Below are 24,280 nucleotides of genomic sequence, written 5' to 3'. Positions count from 1 at the left end.
ATCCTTACGTCACAAATGTAGTCAGCTGTGGAATGTTAGGCTTCCTCTTTTTCTTTCTTTTCTCACTTATGTGGTTTGCATATACAGGCATATTGCTACATGCTGTATTGCTGTTATGATTACTACACGTTGGAGGACGCTGAACTGAAGCACTTGTGATGGAAGTGGAAGGTTCTTGTTTAAAGGCTATACAGGTTTTGCGTGTTTCTCTTGTAGATCAACTTGAAGGACACATCGAGTTACTTTTGGAGAATCTTGTGAACCATGGAGTGTTCAGCCGAGACGACAGAGAGCAGGTCTTGTGTCACTTGGGACCCAGGGCCAGAGTTAGACAAGTTCTGGATATTGTTCAGTGCAAAGGGGAGGAAGCTGCCAAAGTCCTCTTCTCTGTCAGCAGCAGTTTTCACCTGGAGCCACAATCAAGACAAGACAAAGGACAGTCAGCAGGTACGTCCATGTTTATCTGTGTATGTTTTGTTACAACTCTTAATAAAGCGTCTGTATTGGTGGTGGTTATAGCAACAGCATGTAAGGCAAGTTTATTTGTAGAGGGCAATACGTACACACAATGCTTCACACAACAGGGGGGGAAATTCATTAAAATCACAAAGACATGACAGAAATCACAAAAGCTTCATTTCTGTTCGTTCAGTTTAAACCAGGGGTGTCCAAACTTTTTTCACCGATGGCCACATTTTGAAACTTATTTGGAGCAGAGGGCCACAAACAACCCGACAATGTTGAATTTGATAGTGAATACTTAAAAATGTTGCATTTGTTATTGTTTGATGAGCATCCACACCTTTAATAATACTCAGGACATTAATAATAGGTTGTTATCACATAAAAATGCTTGAATTCTTCCAATTTTACAGTTAAAGTACTACTTTTTGTTGTTTGGACCAACTTAGCAGGAAGCCAGAGGGCCAACAAAAATTGGTCTGCGGGCCACATTTGGTCCCCGGGCCGTAGTTTGGACATGCCTGGTTTAAACCGCTTTGTGCATAGTGATCCGTCAGATGGAAAGCCAAATCCATTGGACCACACTGGCAGACACTCCAGACACTCGTTACCATAGTTATTTGACAATGCCATCGCTCTTAGATTGATTCTTTCCCATGTACCGTATTTCCCGCACTATAAGGCGCACTGGATTATAAGGCGCACTGTCAATGAATGGTCTATTTTCGATCATTTCTCATACATAAAGCGCACCGGACTATAAGGCGCATTAAGTGAAACAAAACCAGTCAGATAAGTCAGTCAGTTAAACTTCATTAATACGCGGAATGTGGCCAGCTTTTCTTTGTAATATTTTGGCAATTGCTTCGAGATATTAATTAATCCATTTATAAGACGCACTTGATGGCTTTTAAATGCGCCGTACAGTCCGGAAAATACCGTACTATTGATTTGCAACAGCTTCCTTCAAAATACCTCATGTGCCTCATATGAACTAACTCAAATGTTGTCGGATCACTGGCTGTGCACAATGTGGTTTTTTGGGGGGATGAGAGAGAAGGGAGGACATGCAGTAAAATGTCAGCGTTGGGAATCAAACTCACGACACTGCGGCCTGTTCCATTATTCAACTAATTTGATATTTGTGTAGCTTCTAATAACTCAGAATTAAGGTTGAAAGCGTGTGATGAGCTTATAATGTCAGAATGTGCACAGTGCAGCACAGTTCCTTGCATATGGGACGATGTATTGTGCAAATAGTAACGCAGTTTAGTTGAAGGTCATTTTGATCTGTGTATAAATTGTTGAACTTATTTTCACATATATAACAAACTATTTATTTTTTCAGAGTACAACAAAGTCCTTCTGAAGCACAAGGATGTCCTCAGACGCAGAAGTGAAAGCATGCTGTATTACAACACTAGACATGGAGAGAAAATCTTATTCTCTGAACATTATGTCAATCTTCTTTTGGTGGACGGGCATCAGGGTTTGGACATAAAACGACACGAGGTGCTCACATTTGGGCACAATCGTCTCTCTTTGCAGCACAAGGCAGCTTTTCACCGAAAGATTGCTCCGAAAGAACTTTTAACTTCTACTGGGAGTCTTCCGGTAAAGAAGATTTTGGTGACAGGAGTAGCTGGCATCGGAAAGACCATATTGGTTCAGAAGATGCTGTTCGATTTTGGCAGGGAAAAAGACCACCTTGAGTTTGACTTCATCGTCCACATGACCTTTCGAGACCTCAACCTGATTGAGAAGCCCACAAATCTTCAAGAATTGATTTTGCGCAAAAACAGACACCTGGCTAAAGAACTGGACTACATCTTGGCAAACGAACACAAACTGTTGATCATCTTGGACGGCTTTGACGAGTTCAAACATTATCGAAAGTGTGACGTGGATTCTTTTGTGACCGAACCGGACGAAGACGCTGAGGTGGTGGAGATCTTCGGAAGCCTGATGCAAGGCGAACTGCTCCCCAACGCCTCCGTCCTGCTCACAAGTCGACCGACCGCCATCACGTACATCCCCGTCGGATTTATCGACCGTTTTGTCCTCATTTCCGGTTTTTCTTTGACTGAAGTTCAAGAATACTTCTCCCGCTATTTCCAGGACCAAAAACTGAAAGACCAAATGTTTGCGTTTGTAGAGGCAAATGAACTAATGCTAACACTATGCTACATCCCTGCATTTTGCTATATAGTGTGCTGCATCCTCAGAGACAACAAAGGTTTGTGTGGAGAAGGCCCTAAGACGATGACGGACATTTACGTGCAATATCTAGTAGCCATGCTTCGCTCTCACACTCAAACAAGAACTGAAACGTTTAAAGATGGAAACGGAGCACAACCACTGTCTGACTGGGTGCTAAAGCTAGGTCAGTTAGCGTTCCACAAACTTATGGAGCATCAAACCCTTTTCTACAGCAGTGACCATGATGTAAAGGCCTTAGAAGGGTGCACACTTGTTAGCACCTTCCTTGACAAAACACTGTCTCAAGAACCAGGATGTGTTGAGGAAGTGTTCTCCTTCGCGCACCTTACAGTTCAGGAGTTTTTTGCAGCGCTGTACTGCGCGGTTACGGACGAACCGTTCCCCGAAGCGCTGCAAGATGAACATTCAGGGGTCAACAATGGACACTTGGACCTTTTCAGTCGTTTCCTTTCTGGGGTCCTATCTGAGCGTAACGCCATTCTATTACAAAGACACGTAGGATTGACTTGCAACAAAGACAAAGTAGAATGCTATCGACAAATTCTGCTACGAAATATGTCAGTGTTGTGTGAAAATGGAGGTAATATCTTGAACATTTTGCATTGTCTTGTCGAGCAACAAGATCCCAATTTTGGCCTCGATGTACAACCCAAGATACTGCGTTTAAATGTTAGCGATGAAACACTGTCTGAAATGGATTACAATGCGATGAAATACTTTCTGAATCTCACATCTGGTGCTGTAGCGGAGCTGGATCTCACTGGGACAGGACTGACGTGTAAAGGGTTAAAAAGCTTATGTCCACATTTGATTAGGTGTGAAAATCTATGGTGAGTTGGTTCAAGGTATATTTTTGGTTTGTTATAGTTTCAAGTGATTTTTCTTAATATTAACTACAAATGCATTTTGAAGGCTTGGAGATAACACCCTCGACATGGACACAGTTTGGATTGTTGCTGATGTGCTACAAACATCAGACAGGATACAAGCACTAGGGTAAGAACAACAGGGATGTTAAGATTATTTATTTATTATTTATTCAGAATTCAGATTACAACATACAATTGTATGAAATAAGAAGAAAAAGTATAGAATAATTACAGTTTTAATTCAATATGGTGTAATCATGTTTGTGTTCTTTTGGTAGAAAATGTTAATCATCAACGTTAATCATAAAGAATTTGTATCTTTTAGCTTCCTTCAGATTGTAAATGACTTTCAGATGGCATTGGAAGTGTCTCTACTTCAACAGTGTCCACTCTGAAACGTTTTAAATTAAATCTATAGTTTATGTCATATTAACTTTACTTTATCATTCAGAAAAAAATTTGATCTACTAGCAATGTGAATTTAATGTATATAAATTGCTGTCATGATTGTAAATAAATATTCAGATGCTAATATAACACTAAAATGTTACACTGTGACATCCCAGACATAAATCCTGACTGTATTCTGTAAGAAATGTTCATGTTTTTAGATAAGAGTCCAGAACAGCCCATTAACTTCACTTCACTAGTTGTGAGGATTACAGAAGCCTATGGTATAACATTTTCAATTTACTGTAAAAATCTCATTTTTTTTTCAGGATTGGGTGGTGTAACATTGGGGATGATGAATTACTCATTCTTTCAAATGCCATTCGTGCCAATAAACAGCTCAAGGAATTGTGGTAAGAATTATGTGGATATTGCAATATTTCAAACTTAAAGGCGGTATGGACAATTTTTCGGCGATTTGAGAACGCAGGCGGAAGTGCGCATGCGCACTCCCCCGTGTGGACTGATACAACACACACGTGCGTTTGTTTATTAGCGCAACGGAGCGCATCGCATCGCTCGTCTCCCGTAGATTTCTGTCCACTTCTGCGTCAGCTCGAACTGTCTTTCTCCGTCTTCATTTTGCCCCGTACACTGAGGGAACTATATTATGATAGATACATGCGCTTAGGCACGCGGAAACGTGGGGACGAGCCTGACGCGGCTGCAGGTGAGCGGTAGGTGCGTTTTATGATTGATACGTGGCAGGACAAATGATTTATCCACGCCACGAGGAAATATAAAAAAATTGCTGAAAAAAATCGTCCATACCACCTTTAAAAGTCTGAATTCTGCTCCAAATCTCATGTTTTTACTGACTGTGGATTGGACATACAGTTGATGCCTCTGAATAATTAAAAAAGAAAGAAAGAAAAAAGCTGACCATTAGAAATGACTGAACTGGAATCGTTGATTAAAGGTCCCATAACATGCAAAATCGACTTTTCAGAGCTTTTAACCGTCTTACATTGCTATTTGTGCTTCATATATGTACCCAGAGTGTTTTTTTGATTGATTCCCGCAGTGTTTAGCTATATTACAGACTATCTCCTTTCCGCGAATCTCCAAACTGACGGGCGGTGGGGCAAGACCGCGTCATAAGGGCAAGCACGCGTCATTATCCCCCCTCCCCCCCCCCCCCCCCCCCCCCCTATCCCCTCCCGCCTCCCGCCTGCCGCCTCCCGCCCCCTTCCCCCCGGCTCCGCGCTGCTGTCTCCCTACAAGCCCATTCCGGAGTTTTTCTGCTTCGATTTACGAGGAAACACGGCTCAAAAAGGCCCAAAACTTCATTAATGATATCGCACTCTTTACTATTATCACAATGGTGAAGGTTTATGTGGCAGTTGATGCAGCAACCGGGAAAATAAACGGAGAGAAGTTCTATCCGATACCGAAAAAACAGGAAATAAGAGCGCGATGGATATAAGACTTTTATTTATAAGAGATTTATTTAGTCTCAAAGTAGTGTTGATCTGAAGTTCTATCGTTTCTCACTCACTCGCGCGGCAGGAGCGGCGCAGCGCGGAGCAGACAGCTGTGGGGCTACGTTACGGGTGGGCGGGGCACACACGCGCTCTGAGACTACGTCACGGGTTGGGCGGGGGAGCCAGATCGCTCTTCACAAGGGTGGGGGCGAATATCAAACAAGCCGTCTGCATTTCCGGGTTGGTGAGGGGGTCCAAGGTCTGGGTGATATTTCTTAACTATTATGTTAAGGGTGTTGCACAACCCTTATTATTATCAATTATACACTTAGGATAGACTACGAAACGTGAAAAAAGCATGTTGTGGCACCTTTAAGAGCACATCCATAATGTGAATGAAATTGTACATATTTTTTTAAATATCTATTACTATAATTTAACATTTCAGGATGGAAGGAAACAGAGTGAGTCAGATGGGTCTGCAGTCACTCGTGGACTTGACACCACATCCTCTGAGAAAGATTGTGTAAGTGAGAACATTTTGATCAGTGTTTCTCAAAGTTTGACCAAATACAGAAAGACTAATCCAGGATCTGTTTATAGTCCTAAACTCACTAAACCATTATTTAAAACTTTATAAATATAATATGTTGTATCTATGTATCTACTTTAACACAGAGCCATATGGAATGACCTGGAAGACAGAGATTCCTTGGATTCACCTTCTCTCGCGCAGGACAGCATTGCCACTAACTTCACTAATGATCATACGTGGGACGGGTGGGGAGAGTGGGTCTTGAAAAGGTGCGAGGTCTGCAGCAACGACAAGCTCATCACAGTTCTCCATAAAGTCTGCAAGACCCCAGTCCACTGTTTGGAGGACCAGTGGGTGAAAACCTTCTACAGGAATCTGCACAAACTCGTAGAGAGCAGAATTGAATGCTGCGCTGAAGAAGATACCTGCAAAAAGCTTAAGAGGTTTCAAAGTACATTATCTTTCTGAGCTAACTGAGTGTACATGTGATGTGTTTCACAACCATGGCTACAGGGACCCCTGGGGGTTCGTAAGTACTTACCAGGGGTTACTTGGAATAATTTTACATGATAAAACAATGTGAAATTGAATTGTATTTGAATGATAAAATGTTCTTTACTTATGGCCCATTTGCACCAGCCCTCTTGGCAAATTATACATTTTACTGTGCTAACGCTGTGGTTCCAAAAGTGGGGGTTGTGATGATTTTGAATTTATTTATGTATTTATGTATTTACGTATTTATTTATTTATCCCTGCTAGTATTACTGCAAAAATAATGTCACTGTACTTACTTTAGTTCTTAATTGAGCAGTAGGCCAATGTCTTGTTGTGAAAAAACAAAAACACAATTAACATAAAATAAATAAAACTACAACAGATTTTAAACGTTGCGCAACCTGAAATGATTACATACGTGAATTTGATTTTGCACTGGGGGTTCTGGGTTGGCTTCAAGATTAAACTGACTCGAATTACTTTCCAAATCCATGGTTTTCACAGAGTTTCCACGCACATTGTTTTGTTGTAGGCGGTTTCTATAGTACCAGATTCTAAACAGTAATGGAAACCAGGTCAAGTTAGTGCTGAGTAGACTAGAGTGTCGTAGAGTAGACTAGAGCCATTATTGTTCATTTTTAGATCCTAACAAATGTTTAGGAGGATTTTGGACACCAATATAATTATATTTTTTTTTTGCCAAGTAGGCCTAAATGAGAAAAGGGATAACGTTACTTCGGTACTCGAGGCCACGTACTGCTGGGCGACTGTGGATGATTTGATTTGGGTTCTGCAGTAAAAAAGAATAATATTCCTCTGTGATCTTGTGAGTCTTACAGCAGTTATAGGGGCATAAGAAAAGCGAGAACAGAAATGTGTTGTACATCGGGAAAAAGGGGAAGTGGCCCGTACGGGGATCGAACCCGCGACCTTGGCGTTATTAGCACCACGCTCTAACCAACTGAGCTAACCGGCCACGAACATTAAAACGGAAAGGAAAGTAAATAAACTAAAATCACTACCACTATTATCTTGATTGGGTTATTATATTAATGTATGATGCAGAAAAAGAAAACAAAACTGTACATTTAAATGCTAGCTTTCCACAGAAGGAGCGGTTTCTATGTTGAAAGAAGTAACATATGTGTTTATTATATAACTGGTTTATTATGCAAATATTATACATGTTTTACAATGAAACAGCATACCAATGACTTGCAATACTTATACATTATATCATGCCACGAATATCCATTTAAAATCCGAAATAGCTGCTGCTACAGCTCCTGCTGGGTGACGTGCCCTCCTCGTCTCATTTTAGTGACGAATTAATTCTGCGACGGCTAAACCAACGGGCTAATGGATCTATGGCTAATGTTGTTCATTTAAAATTAGCCGACAAAGCTCTTCAGGTTTCCTGTCCTTTTGTTAATTTTTTTCACCGTTAAAATCGGACAGTAAGTGTGAGTTAAGTAGCTTTATCTGGAGCTTGTTCCAGAATATCCATGAAGAAAATCTAGACAATTTACTGCGCCACTGCTCGCAAAACAAACTGCTAACATGGCTAACCACCTCCAACTAGTGCAAAACTGGTTCAAATCTGTGCTATTTGGGACCATTCGTGAGCATATCAATATTTGTTTACAGTGGAAACTTTTGCATGCACCTGAAGCTATTACATTTAATATTACATTTACTAACCAGCCCAGTTTGTCTGTGAGATTTAACATTGTCTCTTTTGTGAAACTGCTTGTTGATATACGTCACAAAAACAAAACACATAAATGACGACTTGTAGTCATAAAACATCCTCGTTTTAACAATTGCCATGGACAAAGAATTACTGAACCACGCATTGGCCAGTGATATGTAATGTATGAATATGTGTTCTTTACTATTTTAGCAGGATGATTGACACAGAGAAGGGGACTGCCTTTGGAGCTGCTGCTGGATCCAGTGACAAGAGCAAAGACAAAGACATAGAAAAAGAAAAAGAAAAGAAAAAGAGGTCTCGCGTCAAACAACTTCTGACTGACGTGAAGAAGCAAGTGGAGTTTTGGTTTGGAGACATCAACCTCCACAAAGATCGCTTCCTGAGAAAACTCGTAGATGATTCTGAGGATGGATGTAAGGCGCATTCAAATGAAATACTTTTTGTAGCACTGTTAAAAAGGAGACTATGTACATGTTTTGGTGAAGGGATTGACGCTTTCTTTTGTCCATGAAGATATGGTTTTGCCTTGGAAATTCCATAATATGGCCTTAAAATGATCTAAGTTGGTGCTGTGTGATAGTACTGCAGAATGTATTCTTGTTTCCAATCATTTATTTTCTCTCAGATGTTGATTTGTCTCTACTGGCAAGTTTTAATCGGATGAAAACTCTCACTACTGATACCAAGCTGATTGCACGGGCATTAAAGAATTCAGCTGTTGTTGAGGTACAATATATGTTTTGTGTCTACTCTGTTCCCTTTAAGTTGTGTCTATCACACACAAGCCAGTTATTGGTTCTTTAATGTAAAGCATGCTGAATTTGTAACTCATTTGATTTTACTGACAGGTGAATCTGGAAGGGAACAAAGTAAGACGCCTACATCCAATAGGGGATCCACCACGTGATGAAGACAGGCGCACGGTCTATGTAGTAAGTCTAATTTGACGTGCTATACTATTTAGTTACATTTGCTTATACATTTGTATCTGTATTTATATATTTTTTGCTGACTTGCTTTTCATTCTTTATAACAGGAGCTTTTGCCCAGAGATGTCTCACACAGCTGGGTAGAACGTGTTTTCTCCAAGTGTGGGAATGTGGTGTATATCAGTATACCGAGATACAAAAGCACAGGAGATTCCAAGGGCTTTGCCTTTGTTGAGTTTGAGAAAACTGAACAAGCACGAAAGGCCATAGAGGTAAAACGATAGGCGGCGGAAATATGTAACACATTGTATTGATTATTTGGTTTTAGACAATAAACAATCTCTAAATTAGATGCTGAATAATCCTCCTGAAGATGCCCCCAGGAAGCCAGGCATTTTCCCAAAAACCGTAAGCGGGAAGACGATACCTTTGCCAGCTGAAAACCCCACGACACCTAAAAAAACAGGTACAACAACATCTTAATTTTCCATTTACTAGATTGTGATCAGCTCGACTATGAACCTTTTTTATACTATGGAGCAGATGCTGGGTTTTCGTAATAAAGGATCAACTGAATTAATACTTTGCTTTTAATATATTCTTATTTCCAGAGTCTTCAAAACAACTGCACTGAAAATGTCACTCACCTCTTTTTGCAGTTTGAATGTACTAATTGTTTTATTGCACTAAATCTTATACTTTGATAATAGGTGAAGAAGAGAAGAAAAAGCGCAAAAAGAAAAAAAAGAAGTCCAGCGCTTCGTTGCAGACTTCTTTGAATGAAAGTAAAGAACAGCTAATGGAAGCAGAGCCCACCGAACAAAAGAGGAAGTCTGAACCAGAGGTAACAGGTGCTCAGAAAACGGCGGGCAAAGACAAAAAGAGACGCCGATCACAGGCGGTGGACTCATCGGAGGGGGAATTACCATCTAAAATAAGAAAGACACATGAAAGTGGAAGTGGAGAGTGTTCAAAGAGTGGTAAGTCATTAACGATGATTGTTTTATACTGTTTGACACCCTTATGGACCCCAGGAAGAATAGAAACAGCTTCACGGCACTAATGGTGATTTCCTCTGTAGATTCTCAGTCCAAAAGTGACAAGAAAGACAGGACTAAGGATGAAAAGGAAAACTTGGATGACTCTGCATCCAAAGCAAAGAGGAAAAGAAAAAAGATGCACAAAGAAAAGCTGAAGATTGGAGAAGAAGTGATTCCACTGCGGGTTTTACCCAAGTAAGTTCTCGTATTTGTCATCTGTGTTTGACATCTGATGTTAAAATAGCAAGTGGTGAATTCCCTCCATTTGTTTTGTTTCCCTTTTTTTACAATAATCAGGAAGGCATGGCTTGAACTGAAGTCAGAGTACTTGACATTGCAAAAGCGCAGCATGTCGGCCTTGAAGAAATGCATCACAAAAATAGAGCACAAGGAGGAGAAGGGACAAAAAGACACAGAAAATGAACAAAAGGATGGAAATGGTTTGTATTTCTAATGCTGGTGTAGTATTAGTGGTGCAGCAATGTAACGTTACACTGACTGTTTTGTCTAGTTGTGATGGAAGAAGGCAATGAAAAGACTACAAGACAAGCCCCGCAGTTTGTCAGTGGAGTCATCCTGAAGATTACCAACAACAAGCCCCTACCAGGAAGGAGATCAATCAAGGTACTGAGAAACATTTATTTACTCACTTTTACATTCCATCTTTACATTCACTGCTCCATGAAAACAAGAAAACAAAACTATTGGTGATAAAATGGTGAAATATGTTCTTAATTTATGAGTACACAGGCATACAGTCAACTCTCATAGCTTTATCTGTGTATTTATACCTGTTGTAAATATAAATGATAGTTTCACAACAATCAAGAAGCTATTTGTGGAGAAAATGTTGAAAAACAGGAAGTGACATCACACTAGGGACACTCATTCCACGTACAACGTTTTGCACAATTTACAAAGAAGGAACACATTTTTTTGACTCCTAAATAATAGTTTAACTAAATAAAGGTGCTCATACATTTTTATTTGTCAATTAAGAAAACATAAACATATTGACAATATAATTTTGGCCCTGTGGTCGGAAGCTATTTTCCTAGTGTGATGTCATAAATTACTAACGGGAAGTACAATTATAAACTTAAAAATAAGCTATTCTAGGATACATTTTTAAAATGATTTCTGGCACAATTTTAAGAATATTTAGTTCAACGAGTAGTCCAACCTGTCATTAACATTTGAGAGAAGACTCAACATGAACTGCTAAACTAAGAAGAGTTGAAACTAATAAAAGCGTGACAGAAAATGTTTGAAGTGGTCTAAACATGGTTTAAGGTATTTGTTTTATTGAAGATGATATTTTATTGTCATTGTTATTCTTTGCCTCGATTTGGAATGGCAAAGGCATGGTGGGTGTTTTTATGAAAGTCATTTGTCTTTTATAGGACATTCTGTGTAAGATCTCCCCGGTGGCCTATGTGGACATCACAGAAGGAGATGTTGAGTGCCATGTTCGCTTCCACAGCCCTGAACAGGCCAAAGCTGTGAGCGATGCCAATACTGAGCTACACAAAGAGCACAACTGGAAAACAGAGATCCTCTCAGGTAGATTTTAACTCACGATCAACCACTGTGGTGAGTTAATCGCTAAGGCAACAAAAGCATGTTTTTACCGCACTGAAATGTGTGTTTTTAGGCGACCGTGAGCAAAGATACTGGCAGAAAATCTTAGTTGATCGGCAAGTGAAACTTAACCGGCCAAGGGAGAAGAAGCGAGGAACAGAGAAGGTGAAAACTTACTCACATTTTAAATTTCTGTTTCTGTTGCGTTGAAGTATTTATTTAGCAAATGTACAATTTACATTAGATTACCGATACATTTTTGAAAAAAGGGTCTTAAAAATTTACCAAATAGATGTTTTTACTCTGTGGATAAACATGAAATTTCATACATTTTCTTATCCAAAGCACTTATTTATAAATCCATTCTGCTCTAATAACTTCATACATCCAACCAACTGATCCAAATAGATATAATATGGAACACATTCTAGTAAAGTATTACATGTTTCTTGCCAAACAATTGACATGGACTGAACATGCTGCAGCAGCATCTTCTGCACATGCGAGATCAGCTTCTGATCAGGTCCAGAGCTCCTTCTCACCTCCAGAGGAGCTTCTGATCAGGTCCAGAGCTCCTTCTCACCTCCAGAGGAGCTTCTGATCAGGTCCAGAGCTCCTTCTCACCTCGGCCGAGAGGAGCTTCTGATCAGGTCCACAGCTCCTTCTCACCTCCAGAGGAGCTTCTGATCAGGTCCACAGCTCCTTCTCACCTCGGCCGAGAGGAGCTTCTGATCAGGTCCACAGCTCCTTCTCACCTCCAGAGGAGCTTCTGATCAGGTCCAGAGCTCCTTCTCACCTCGGCCGAGAGGAGCTTCTGATCAGGTCCAGAGCTCCTTCTCACCTCGGCCCAGAGGAGCTTCTGATCAGGTCCAGAGCTCCTTCTCACCTCCAGAGGAGCTTCTGATCAGGTCCAGAGCTCCTTCTCACCTCCAGAGGAGCTTCTGATCAGGTCCACAGCTCCTTCTCACCTCCAGAGGAGCTTCTGATCAGGTCCACAGCGCCTTCTCACCTCGACCCAGAGGGGCTTCTGATCAGGTCCACAGCGCCTTCTCACCTCGACCCAGAGGGGCTTCTGATCAGGTCCACAGCTCCTTCTCACCTCGGCCAAGAGGAGCTTCTGATCAGGTCCAGAGCTCCTTCTCACCTCGGCCGAGAGGAGCTTCTGATCAGGTCCAGCGCTCCTTCTCACCTCGGCCGAGAGGAGCTTCTGATCAGGTCCAGCGCTCCTTCTCACCTCGGCCCAGAGGAGCGCAGCACAAACAGCTTATCATAAGTACTATTCCACCTCGTTTGCTCGTCAGTCATTGGCTTGTGTTCCGGCAGATTGAGCAGCTTCTGCTTCTCCTGCAGGACGGTAACAGCGCGCCCTCTTAAGGAGTTCACTTCTAAATGGCCGCCTGGGCAATCCATAATAAATTAATGTTGTTTAAAAGTATCGATACTGTGTGCTGCCCAGTGTCGTGGGTCCCGACTCGGGCTGTTTGCTGAGTGTCCTCCCCATCTCTCTCATCCCCCAGTTCACCCTAGCCTCTCCTGTCTAGTAAAGCCTACGGGCCACAAAAATCTTCAATAAAATAAATAGATACTGTGACTCAGTATCGATACACGTATCGATACGGAGTCTGTGACGATATAACCCCGTATCGATTTTTTGAACACAACCCTACTTGGTTACTTGTTTAACTGTAACTAACTTTAATTTTATGCTTTGTTCGCAGCTCATTTCTAAGGCAGAGAAAATCATCATGGCCAGAGCAAAGGAGGCCAATAAACACATCCGTTTTGACGACTGAGTGAATCGCTGCAGCTTTGCGGTTCGGACTTTTTGTCAATGTTTTGAAACAATTTAATTAACTAGAACATGCCAGTTTAATTTTGTACTGGAGACAATATTGGCTGCTTTTTAATTTAATATCGTAACTTTTTTTTTTTAGTGTTGTCTTGTTATTTTTTAGGGAAATTGTCCATTATGTACATATTCTATACGTTTTAAAGATCTCCAGTGAAAATGTTGTTTACGTGTTCGTTCTTTTTTTAAATAAAGACATTTTGTTGATCATGTCATGTGTTTATCAGCTTTTAAAAGGAAACGGAGAGCTAAAAAACACAAAACGAGCTGCCGTCACTACACTATAAGCAGGTGTTATTGTAGGAACGAGCCCGGTCTGCTCTGTGGGTCTTTAGGCCGCAGCAGACCGTGACACCTCGGGCAGCGGTTTGCGTCGGGCGAGCATGGCATATAAGCGAGTTGACTGAAACTTTTCATCGGCGTGGAGGGGCAACGCGGGAGATCCCATTTAACGAAGTCCTCTTTCATCGTGGTTTTGTATTCTATATCCGCGTCGTGGCTCCTCGGCCTCCCTGGTATTCTCGGTATGGGTCTCGGCATGGTTCTCTGCATCGCGTGCTGTATGTAATCGGCGTGTGTCGTCGATAGGAACCTGTTCGGGTCGTCCGCTATGCTTCTGGGGTATCTCCTGAAGCGGCCACAGCACGTTTGGTCCCCCTGCAGGCTGTTGCTCCGGATGAGGGGCCGGTCCATCCTTCTCAAGGTTTCCAGTTGATAAGGAAGGAACGAAGTCTTGTAGCTGGTCGTATCTTCCATCGGCTGACGTCCATTGTTATTTAGTAGACAGACACCTTGGAAGACTTTGAGGTTGTCGTGGTGATGGAACGGCTGGTGCTTCGGAAAGTTCCATGCTTGATAGTCGCCTGCAAGAGAGAGCAAGCTGAGAATTCGCTTGGGGGGGGGGGGGAAGAAGTAATGAAGTCTAAAGAGAGCGAGGTCTAAAGAGTGAGGTTTAAAGTCTAACTATAGTAAGTGGCGGTAATGTAACACTTTGATACCAACCGCCATGAAACACCAAAGAAGATGAGAATTCACTTCAAAATGCTGTAATTGAATAAACCCTGTAGTTACGTTTGTAGGTGGTGACGACGTCGGGGTCGAACTGACCGCAGCAACACATCTTCGGGCCCTTTCTGGTGAGCATAGGCAGTCTTGGAGACTGATCGCCACATGATTGAGCCATGTCCAAAGATCTGCAAGGCATTGATGAGGACTGCGGTTATCTCAGGTTTACCACGCTGTAACTCAAACCACCAGCGTCTACTTACAGAATGAAATCTGTCCGCTCTCGCTGCTCATGCCAAAAACATGTAATTTTGTTTAAAGACTTTATAGAAGCTTTAAATCACAGTTTTTGGGGGAATAAATGTCACCAATTGCTTCTGCTGATCAAGGAAAGATACAATTTTAAGGTTAATGGCAACACAACAAGTAGAAATCCTGATTATTTAACATTGTTTTGCTTGTTTGTAGAGCATGGGGGTGAACTTTGGATTAAGGGGCCACCATAGCCTCACATTATGAATGGAAAACACTGCATAAATCAATTAATGGTAACAACAAAGGCAAAGCAAATCCACTGGGAGAAAATTCTAACTTTATTCTTCATGTTTCATCTAAAAGTGGCCAAAACCCCCCAGTGGGAGGAGAGAAGCCCGTTACAAATGAACAGCTCTTACCTCATGGCTGGTTGTCCGCAAATGCCTTCTGTCTCCTCTCCGCGCGTGCGTCTTATCTCACGAGATCTTCACTACAGACCTATTGAATCCACTAAGTAAACGTTCTCTAAATAATTAACAGCCGCATCCTGAGTCAGAGAAGGAGCGCCGCACGCACCAGCGGATCTGAGAATAAGCGCGTGGATTAATGCACAAAAATGATGTTCTTTTATAGCACTAAGAGGATTCCCACTCACCAGATGTGCTACTTTCAATAATGTGATTTTTTTAACTGTGACACACGTGGGTGGGGTCCATGGGTCGCGTGGGGAAAGCGTTTCTGCGTGATTTAAAGGGCCTCTCTCTCTCGCCGTCCATCTGTCAATCTAAACTTGACAGCCGCATGATTTTGTGGTGGAATTAGATCAAATCCCGTTGACATTCGACCTTCTTCTTCTTCTTTGGTGTTTTATGGCCTTTATTTGTTCACACAATGGGGAAATGTTAGTGTTGCAACGACAAGTAGGTGCAGAAGTAAAGGAACAGTTGTACGTCTTTTACACTTTATTCCTCTTCTTTGGTGTTTTATGGCGGTTGGCACTGTTTTTTGATTTTTGTTTTTTTGTGTGTCGGTTTGGTGCGTTGTCCGTGCGATGGCCAGATTCAATAATCGGTTGTGTTGTTGCTTGATGACATCGTCAAAGAGTGAGTCCTCTGTTCTTGTGTCGAGGAGTCAAAGGTTCCTGGTGTTTTGTGGCGGTTGGTACCCAAGAGTTACATTACCGCCAGACTTTATTCTTTAGACTGTATCTTGTAGACTCCGTTCCTCTTCTTCTTTGGTGTTCTATGGCGGTTGGTTGGTATCCAGGCGTTACATTACCGCCACCGACTGTCTTCTTCTCCTGGGACGTTAAGCCGCATCTGACGTAGACGTGTTCTTCAGAAGCAACGAGTTCAAAGCAAATTAGTTCCAAGCCCACGAGTTCCAACACTGTAACTCTTGGATACCAGCCGCCATAAAACACCAATGAAGAAGAAGATGAAGAAGATGAAGAAGAAGAAGCCCACGAGTTCCAAGCACATGAGGTCTTCTTCTTCCTCCTCCTCGGCGCTCCACAGCATCCAAGCGCCACACCACCACCACCCACAGTAATGTAATGTAATGTAATGTAACGTAATGTAATGTAATGTAATGTAACACACACTAACTCTATAATCGTCCACTTAACCCAGTGTTATATAAGTAAGTAACTACAGCCTTCAGTTAAGGCCTATAGATGCTGTACTGGGTGTAATTTGTCTTTTATCCACTAGATGGAGACAAATACTGTACAGTGTGCATTTTATTTTTGATTTGATTTTGATTTTATTTCCCCCTCCATTCCTTATTAAGACATGAGAGGTTCTGTCTATAGGAGTTTTTGTTTATAAGAGTTCCTATAAGTTATCTGTCCTTTTCCTTTGTATCTACCTGCGTTGCAACAATGGAATTTGCCCATGTGTGGACAATAAAGGATTATCTTATCTGATCTGATCCACATGTCGGCCCAAGCATGTTCAGCAGTCAATGTCTACGGCCCACTTTTTGTTTCTTATTTCTGTTTAAATATATTTAGCAAGCACAAAGTTCACAATAACCTATGTCAACAAAATATATTATTTTTCCACCTGTCTGATATTAATCGCCAATTTGTTTATTCCAAGTGTTACTGCTAAAGCACTTCACTGTGGTCCATATGCAGAGATAACTAGAGTAGCCAAAATATACATAAGTAAGAATAATGTTACTTTAAAATAACCCTACTCAAATAGAAGTAAAAAGTCGTGGCACAAATAATTACGCAAGTTAAAGACTGAGTAACAATAAACCGTGTTTGGAACTGAGAGTAAATGTAACTGAGAGTAAATGTAACTGAGAGTAAATATAACTGAGAGTAAATGTAACTGAGAGTAAATAACTGAGAGTAAATAACTGAGAGTAAATAACTGAGAGTAAATGTAACTGAGAGTAAATAACTGAGAGTAAATAACTGAGAGTAAATAACTGAGAGTAAATAACTGAGAGTAAATGTAACTGAGAGTAAATAACTGAGAGTAAATAACTGAGAGTAAATAACTGAGAGTAAATAACTGAGAGTAAATGTAACTGAGAGTAAATAACTGAGAGTAAATGTAACTGAGAGTAAATGTAACTGAGAGTAAATAACTGAGAGTAAATGTAACTGAGAGTAAATAACTGAGAGTAAATGTAACTGAGAGTAAATGTAACTGAGAGTAAATAACTGAGAGTAAATGTAACTGAGAGTAAATAACTGAGAGTAAATGTAACTGAGCAAATGTAACAGAGTATATGTGACAGAGTAAATGTAACTGAGTAAATGTAACAGAGTAAATGTAACAGAGTAAATGTAACAGAGTAAATGTAACTGAGCAAATGTAACAGAGTATATGTGACAGAGTAAATGTAACTGAGTAAATGTAACTGAGTAAATGTAACAGAGTAAATGTAACAGAGTAAATGTAACTGAGAGTAAATGTAACTGAGCAAATGTAACAGAGTATATGTGACAGAGTAAATGTAACTGAGTAAATGTAACTGAGTAAATGTAACAGAGTAAATGTAACAGAGTAAATGTAACTGAGTATATGTAACTGAGTATATGAGTACCCAGCTCTGTCCATAAGTCATCGATTGAGCCTATAAGCCACAGCTGTCAATCTGGGCCAAGACGCCAACAGTTTTTTCAACCACAACCAGTCACACGACACTTCCACAGATCAGTGTTTTGCCCAAGGACACAACAGCTGCAAACCTTCCACTTAAGACAACCGCTGTGTAACAAAGTTCTTTTGTCAGTGCCAGATGCTCTTCATAATTGGTTCATGTTTTGTCATCTTCCCCAGCACTGATCCTACTGTGCCAGGTACTTCTGATTCAGAGCACGCCAGAGTTTTGTGCCATCTCTTTTTATTATAAGAATAATACCATACAAGTCAAACCTATTCAACGCAATTTCATCTCCTTATTTCAGTATTATTCAAATGTAAAGCAAAGATCACGATGTATTTTGGCTCGTGCCTGTCCGCTCCAGTTATCTTTACGTTGAATAAGTCATTTCCGTGCTTTTGTCATAGTAATTACAGCTGTCCGCTTTGGTCACTCACGGTATATTAATGTAGAAGGGACGATGCAGAGAGGTTTTTTTTGTCTTCTTCGTGGAAAGTTGACAATTATAGGTTTCAGGCTACAGTCCCAGTCACACATGCTTCTAATGTCCAATATTTAAATCCAAAATGAAAGAAGAGCATTTAGATTCTAGGTATGAGACTTCTGAAAAGTGAGACAGATGGTGGGGTCAGTAAACGCCTCAGGCACTTGCCCCTTTGCACTGTGGGTTTTTGGACATTTCCCCACCAGTATCACTTGTGTTATATGTGTTATAACAAGTATACAAGTATGAGAAGTAATATCCTTACAGTATTCATGCGTGAAACAAACAAAGAAGTAGTGCAACAAGTTAGAAATGTAGATTCTGCATTACATTTTAGATTGTCTTTCCCTCTCCCCTAAGAGTGCTTTTGATAGCCTACATTTCATTGAGCTATTATTACTTTATTGTCATATCCTTGATCCGAAATTAGTTTTGCATTAAAGCAGCAGCTCCCTCACATGAGATAAGATGAGTCTTTATTGTCACTTCAATGGAGACATGCATACAGGACATTTAACAAAGACTCCCATTAAGATATCATTGAATTCATGTTGTTTTGTGTAGATTAAGCTCCTGGTTTAGCTTTAGAGTGGACTATTGTACGATGTATAATGACCAACAGCATGTATTCTTTATGTAGGACATGGCTGGGGCTCTTGGCCATCACGTTGTGTAGTTAAATTACAAGGTCTCATACAGTCTGTCCGAGGGTCGACCCACCATCTTTGCCGTGTCTGAGTCCAGATTCTGCAGTGAGAGGCAGCAGTCCCACACAGCAGTACAGACCTGCAGCACGCCGAGGATGATGAGAGCTGAAGAACAGAAGAAGCACCTGTTGTGTGGGCCACGGAGGAAGTATATTCTGTTTCCATGACAGTGCACATGACAGGTTAGACTGCACGATCCACTCAAATGTAGTGAGCACGATTATATCTAAGATTTCCCCCCAGTTTGGCAATTTTGATGCAGTTAATAATGTCACTTCCAGGTTGGACGTGAGCAGCGGGTGTGACAAAAGTACTGTAAATCCATCTAAGTGTAACCTAGCAACCATATTATAAACAAGGGGAAAATCCATATAAATACACTCATACACACATATGATCTGTCAAATAAAATCACCCCATTACAAGGTTTTTTTTGTTGAAAATATCAGTTCCATGAGAAATTGAGGGACTCTGTTTCAACGCTCCTACTTGTAACTTCAAATTTTTATTTAAATACTGCAACTTGATTGATGTAAATCTCTGGTAAATATTCACCACAACCAAACTAACATGAGCACCTGTCATACATAAGCACTTTAACAGAATCAGAATCAGGAACGTTTTGTTGCCTTGACCAGTGCACAATCAAACACAAATACACATGGACAAAGTGCAAACTAGTAGTGCAAACAGATTAGATCATATTTGAGACAATGTCTGCTTGAGCCTTTTTTGACAAGGGCCCCCAGCAGAGCCAAGGGCCCACATGGGGAGGCGTGTTATTAGGGAGAACCAGCGCACAGTCCCGTCTCCTCCTTTTTACGCACGCGTTTATTCCACCCTCCACTTCTACATCACATCACTCTCCTCTCTACGACAGCTTAAGACGCAACAAGTTGACAGAGCCCCACAGAGCCCACAGAGCCCACAGAGCCCCACAGAGCCCACAGAGCCCCACAGAGCCCACAGAGCCCCACAGAGCCCACAGAGCCCACAGAGCCCCACAGAGCCCACAGAGCCCACAGAGCCCACAGAGCCCCACAGAGCCCACAGAGCCCCACAGAGCCCACAGAGCCCCACAGAGCCCCACAGAGCCCACAGAGCCCCACAGAGCCCACAGAGCCCACAGAGCCCACAGAGCCCCACAGAGCCCACAGAGCCCACAGAGCCCCACAGAGCCCACAGAGCCCACAGAGCCCCACAGAGCCCCACAGAGCCCACAGAGCCCACAGAGCCCACAGAGCCCCACAGAGCCCACAGAGCCCACAGAGCCCCACAGAGCCCACAGAGCCCCACAGAGCCCACAGAGCCCACAGAGCCCACAGAGCCCCACAGAGCCCACAGAGCCCCACAGAGCCCCACAGAGCCCACAGAGCCCCACAGAGCCCACAGAGCCCTACAGAGCCCACAGAGCCCACAGAGCCCCACAGAACCCACAGAGCCCCACAGAGCCCACAGAGCCCACAGAGCCCCACAGAGCCCACAGAGCCCCACAGAGCCCACAGAGCCCCACAGAGCCCCACAGAGCCCCACAGAGCCCACAGAGCCCCACAGAGCCCACAGAGCCCCACAGAGCCCACAGAGCCCCACAGAGCCCACAGAGCCCCACAGAGCCCCACAGAGCCCACAGAGCCCCACAGAGCCCACAGAGCCCACAGAGCCCCACAGAGCCCCACAGAGCCCACAGAGCCCACAGAGCCCCACAGAGCCCACAGAGCCCACAGAGCCCCACAGATTCCACAGATTCCACAGAGCCCCACAGAGCCCACAGAGCCCACAGAGCCCCACAGATTCCACAGAGCCCACAGAGCCCCACCGAGCCCACAGATTCCACAGAGCCCACAGAGCCCACAGAGCCCACAGAGCCCCACAGAGCCCACAGAGCCCACAGATTCCACAGAGCCCCACAGAGCCCACAGATTCCACAGAGCCCCACAGAGCCCCACAGAGCCCACAGAGCCCACAGAGCCCCACAGAGCCCACAGAGCCCCACAGAGCCCCACAGAGCCCACAGAGCCCACAGAGCCCACAGAGCCCACAGATTCCACAGAGCCCCACAGAGCCCACAGATTCCACAGAGCCCCACAGAGCCCACAGATTCCACAGAGCCCCACAGAGCCCACAGATTCCACAGAGCCCACAGAGCCCCACAGAGCCCACAGATTCCACAGAGCCCACAGAGCCCCACAGAGCCCACAGAGCCCCACAGAGCCCCACAGAGCCCACAGAGCCCCACAGAGCCCACAGAGCCCACAGAGCCCCACAGATTCCACAGAGCCCACAGAGCCCCACAGAGCCCACAGAGCCCACAGAGCCCCACAGATTCCACAGAGCCCACAGAGCCCCACAGAGCCCACAGATTCCACAGAGCCCACAGAGCCCACAGAACCGCACGCGCGTCTCTCCTCCGTCTTTCTCCCTCCTCCCGCCCCGTGCGCGCGTCCCGCCGCGGTGTGTGCGCGTCGTGCCGCCGGAGCAGCTCTGACTGGGGCGACACAGCGCGCCAAATGCAGTTCGCTCCCAGTGGCGACGCGTGCAGCAGTCCCATCCACTGAAGCGCGAGAGCACCGGAGGTCGAGCATGGAGAAAGAAGCACAGAAGAGCCGGCGCCGTCCCCCCACCGCGCTCGGGGTCATCTCGTCGCTGTTCTCGGTGGCGTCCGTCGCCTTCTGCGCCTTTTTGAGCTTCAACGCGGCTGATATCCGGAGCCGCGTGGTGGATTTGGAGACGCGCGAGCACAGCTTTGGCCGTCCGGCGGAGGATTTAAACTCGTTAATTCAGCAGAGAGTGGACGAGCTGTTATCTCAGGTGAGTAGTGTTTTTAATATCTTTTTTATTTAACTTTCCTGCCGCAAACCTCTCAATCAGTGTTAAAACTCTTAATTATTATTCACTAATAATTCGGGCTAATCATGCGCCACATTGATTGCTGATTGAAACCACGTGTTAATGAATGAAAATGTTTTTTTATTTTTATTTATTGTATTTGCAGCGCTCCTACGAGAACTACGTGAAAATACGCACCGCCAGACAAACCTCACCTGAATGCAACTGCCCACCAGGTAAAGAAAACACCAGAACTTTCTTTATTTCATCATTGTTTTTAGGTGTTGATGCTTGGTTTTGCACTGAACATGAAAGGGAGTCACTCCGGTTGTGTTTCATTGCATTTTGTACAAATGGTCGCTATGAAAGAGGAGGAAAGCTGACACTTTGCAGAAAGAAAGGCACAGCTCTAGACATAGATGCAATGAGGACTTGTTTTATTACTGAGGTTGTCCACTTGTTCTTTTGGAAATGAATAGAAAAAAAAAAAAAAAAAAAGGCGAGCTACCTGAAATTCCTGTTTTGTCCAGTAGATGGAGACATTTATTCCTGTTTCGTGCATTGTTCAGATTTGGGATGGACGCAGGAGCCAGAGGAATGTTCTTTAGTTGAATCTACAAAGCAATCGTTTATAATTTGAACAATGGCATTATATTCTGCGGCTTTTTAACTATGAGATGTACAGTGACATTTTAATTCAACCGTTTGTGCTGTTATTTTTATCGCTTGGTGAATGAATAGCACGTTCGATAAACTGCAGCACTGCTCCATCCAACGCAGACTTGTAGCATTAGAACTATTTTAGTTTCTTGTTGCAGTTTCACTGTTGGAACTGAACAGCAGGAGATGGGAATGTTTATGTTTTTTCACTGCAGCTTATCTTTTTAGCTTTGCATGTGAAGAGGAAAGAGGAAAGAGGGAGTGAGCTTTGACATTCAGAGGAGCCATAACTGGTAGAAAGATGCTGAAGTTTGGCTTGTCTGGTTCTGTATATCATTGCAAGAGGGTTTTTTATCTGTTTTGTTCATTTTGGTTTGCAGTGTATTCAATAGCAATAATGTTTTTCCATGAATGTAATACACAAGAAAACACAATTCATATTATTGGCACTGCCTTGGTACGTTTGCGTTTTATTTGGCATAAAACCTGACATCCATCTCCTTAAGTTTTGGCACGTTGGACCCAATAATTGATATTAGTTCAGCATAATGTATTACAAGAGGCCCAGAGCGGACATGCAGCTTGTCCAAGTGAGCCATATGTGAACCCTGGTCCACTTGAGTTCTACCTGCAGCAGGAAGCTGACATGTTTTCACAACTTCTTCAAGTGGGCTGAAAATGGATCTCCACTGGCCCATATGGAAATGGGATACAGTAAGTGTGAACACCGTGTCGCTGACCTCTCAGGAAACCGAACGGCGGTGACAAAGAGCAGAGCCGGTTTGTGGTGGGACGTTCCCGTTGGGTCGTCCAGGTGCTGGTTAGCATCTGGCCCGCAGAGGGGTCCACTCAGTCCAGAACAACACAGTGACAAAGTGAAAGATGTGGCTGCAGCTTTATTGGACTCGGCGACATTTGAACTTTACAACTTACAAAAAATTAATAACCTTCATCCGTTGTGCAGAGAAAAGTTGTTGAGAGAAGTTAATTCTTTTATTATCAGTAATGCAGCACATTACTTGTGATAACGATATTCTTGGCAATCATTTTCAACAAAGGAAAAACAGGTCATTTATAGTGTCGTAATCAAGATACATTCCCTTCAGGACAAATAAAGTCATCTTGATGAAGTTTTTACAGCAAATTATTATGCTAGAGTATTCTATAAATATCTCAAGCACAGGACTATTGCAGACAATATTATGTCAGTCCAACAGAAATGTGTTAAAACATGTCTTTGAATGTATTATTTTGGGTAAAATGAAACAAAAGTGCAGAAATATCACCTAATACCCTTATTTGAAAGCTTACAACTTAAAAAAAAAAAAAATCTTTTAATATCAATTATCCATCCATCCATTTTCTACCGCTTGTTCCCTTTCGGGGCCGCGGGTGACTGGAGCCTATCCCAGTGACTTCGGGCCTTAGGCGGGGTACACCCTGGACAGTGGCCAACTTGTCGCAGGGTCAACACAGAGACATAGACATTACAGACAGTTCACTCTCACATTCATTCACTAGGGCCAATTTAGAGTTACCAATTTTTATATACTTGATATATGCATATCTGCAAAACAACATTCACGATATGTATATGTATGTATTCACCTTATTCCGCCATCCCACGTAGTCCTCCCTCTGGTCGT

General features: G+C 42.8%; 4 protein-coding genes and 1 non-coding gene across 5 annotated transcripts in view; 4 read left to right on the top strand and 1 right to left on the bottom strand.

The window, feature by feature from the left end:
• Positions 1-24,280, top strand: part of LOC140372174 (leucine-rich repeat LGI family member 2-like) — a 481,342-nt gene that overhangs the window by 211,498 nt on the left and 245,564 nt on the right. The gene's annotated exons all lie outside the window — the stretch shown is intronic.
• Positions 78-6,590, top strand: LOC140372024 (NACHT, LRR and PYD domains-containing protein 3-like). The gene is made up of 6 exons (XM_072459278.1): positions 78-447; positions 1,811-3,512; positions 3,595-3,678; positions 4,271-4,354; positions 5,874-5,951; positions 6,104-6,590. Exons 1-6 carry the CDS (start codon positions 159-161, stop codon positions 6,426-6,428), a joined length of 2,562 nt encoding a protein of 853 aa, XP_072315379.1. The 5' UTR covers positions 78-158; the 3' UTR covers positions 6,429-6,590.
• trnai-aau (transfer RNA isoleucine (anticodon AAU)) lies at positions 7,361-7,434 on the bottom strand. The gene has a single exon. It is a non-coding gene; the product is annotated as a tRNA-Ile (tRNA).
• Positions 7,778-13,647, top strand: larp7 (La ribonucleoprotein 7, transcriptional regulator). Its single transcript, XM_072459279.1, has 13 exons — positions 7,778-7,915; positions 8,362-8,585; positions 8,798-8,898; positions 9,021-9,104; positions 9,209-9,373; positions 9,453-9,567; positions 9,812-10,081; positions 10,183-10,336; positions 10,439-10,581; positions 10,653-10,765; positions 11,545-11,704; positions 11,796-11,887; positions 13,441-13,647. The coding sequence occupies exons 2-13, from the start codon at positions 8,366-8,368 to the stop codon at positions 13,513-13,515; spliced, it is 1,692 nt and encodes a 563-aa protein (XP_072315380.1). The 5' UTR covers positions 7,778-7,915; positions 8,362-8,365; the 3' UTR covers positions 13,516-13,647.
• The window catches only part of LOC140371374 (uncharacterized), a 157,048-nt gene continuing 154,467 nt past the window's right edge, over positions 21,700-24,280 (top strand). Inside the window, exons 1-2 of the mRNA XM_072458489.1 lie at positions 21,700-21,956; positions 22,141-22,210. Coding sequence (XP_072314590.1) covers positions 21,729-21,956; positions 22,141-22,210 — 298 coding nt within the window. The 5' untranslated portion in view covers positions 21,700-21,728. The remainder of the gene's footprint in view (positions 21,957-22,140; positions 22,211-24,280) is intronic.

The sequence above is a fragment of the Eucyclogobius newberryi genome, unplaced genomic scaffold (assembly GCF_026437365.1).
Source record: "Eucyclogobius newberryi isolate DKJ021-1_F unplaced genomic scaffold, fEucNew1.0.hap1 SCAF_22, whole genome shotgun sequence".
Classification (NCBI taxonomy): domain Eukaryota; kingdom Metazoa; phylum Chordata; class Actinopteri; order Gobiiformes; family Gobiidae; genus Eucyclogobius; species Eucyclogobius newberryi.
The sequence above is the reverse complement of the archived record's forward strand: the minus strand, read 5'-3'. Positions and strand labels throughout refer to the sequence as shown.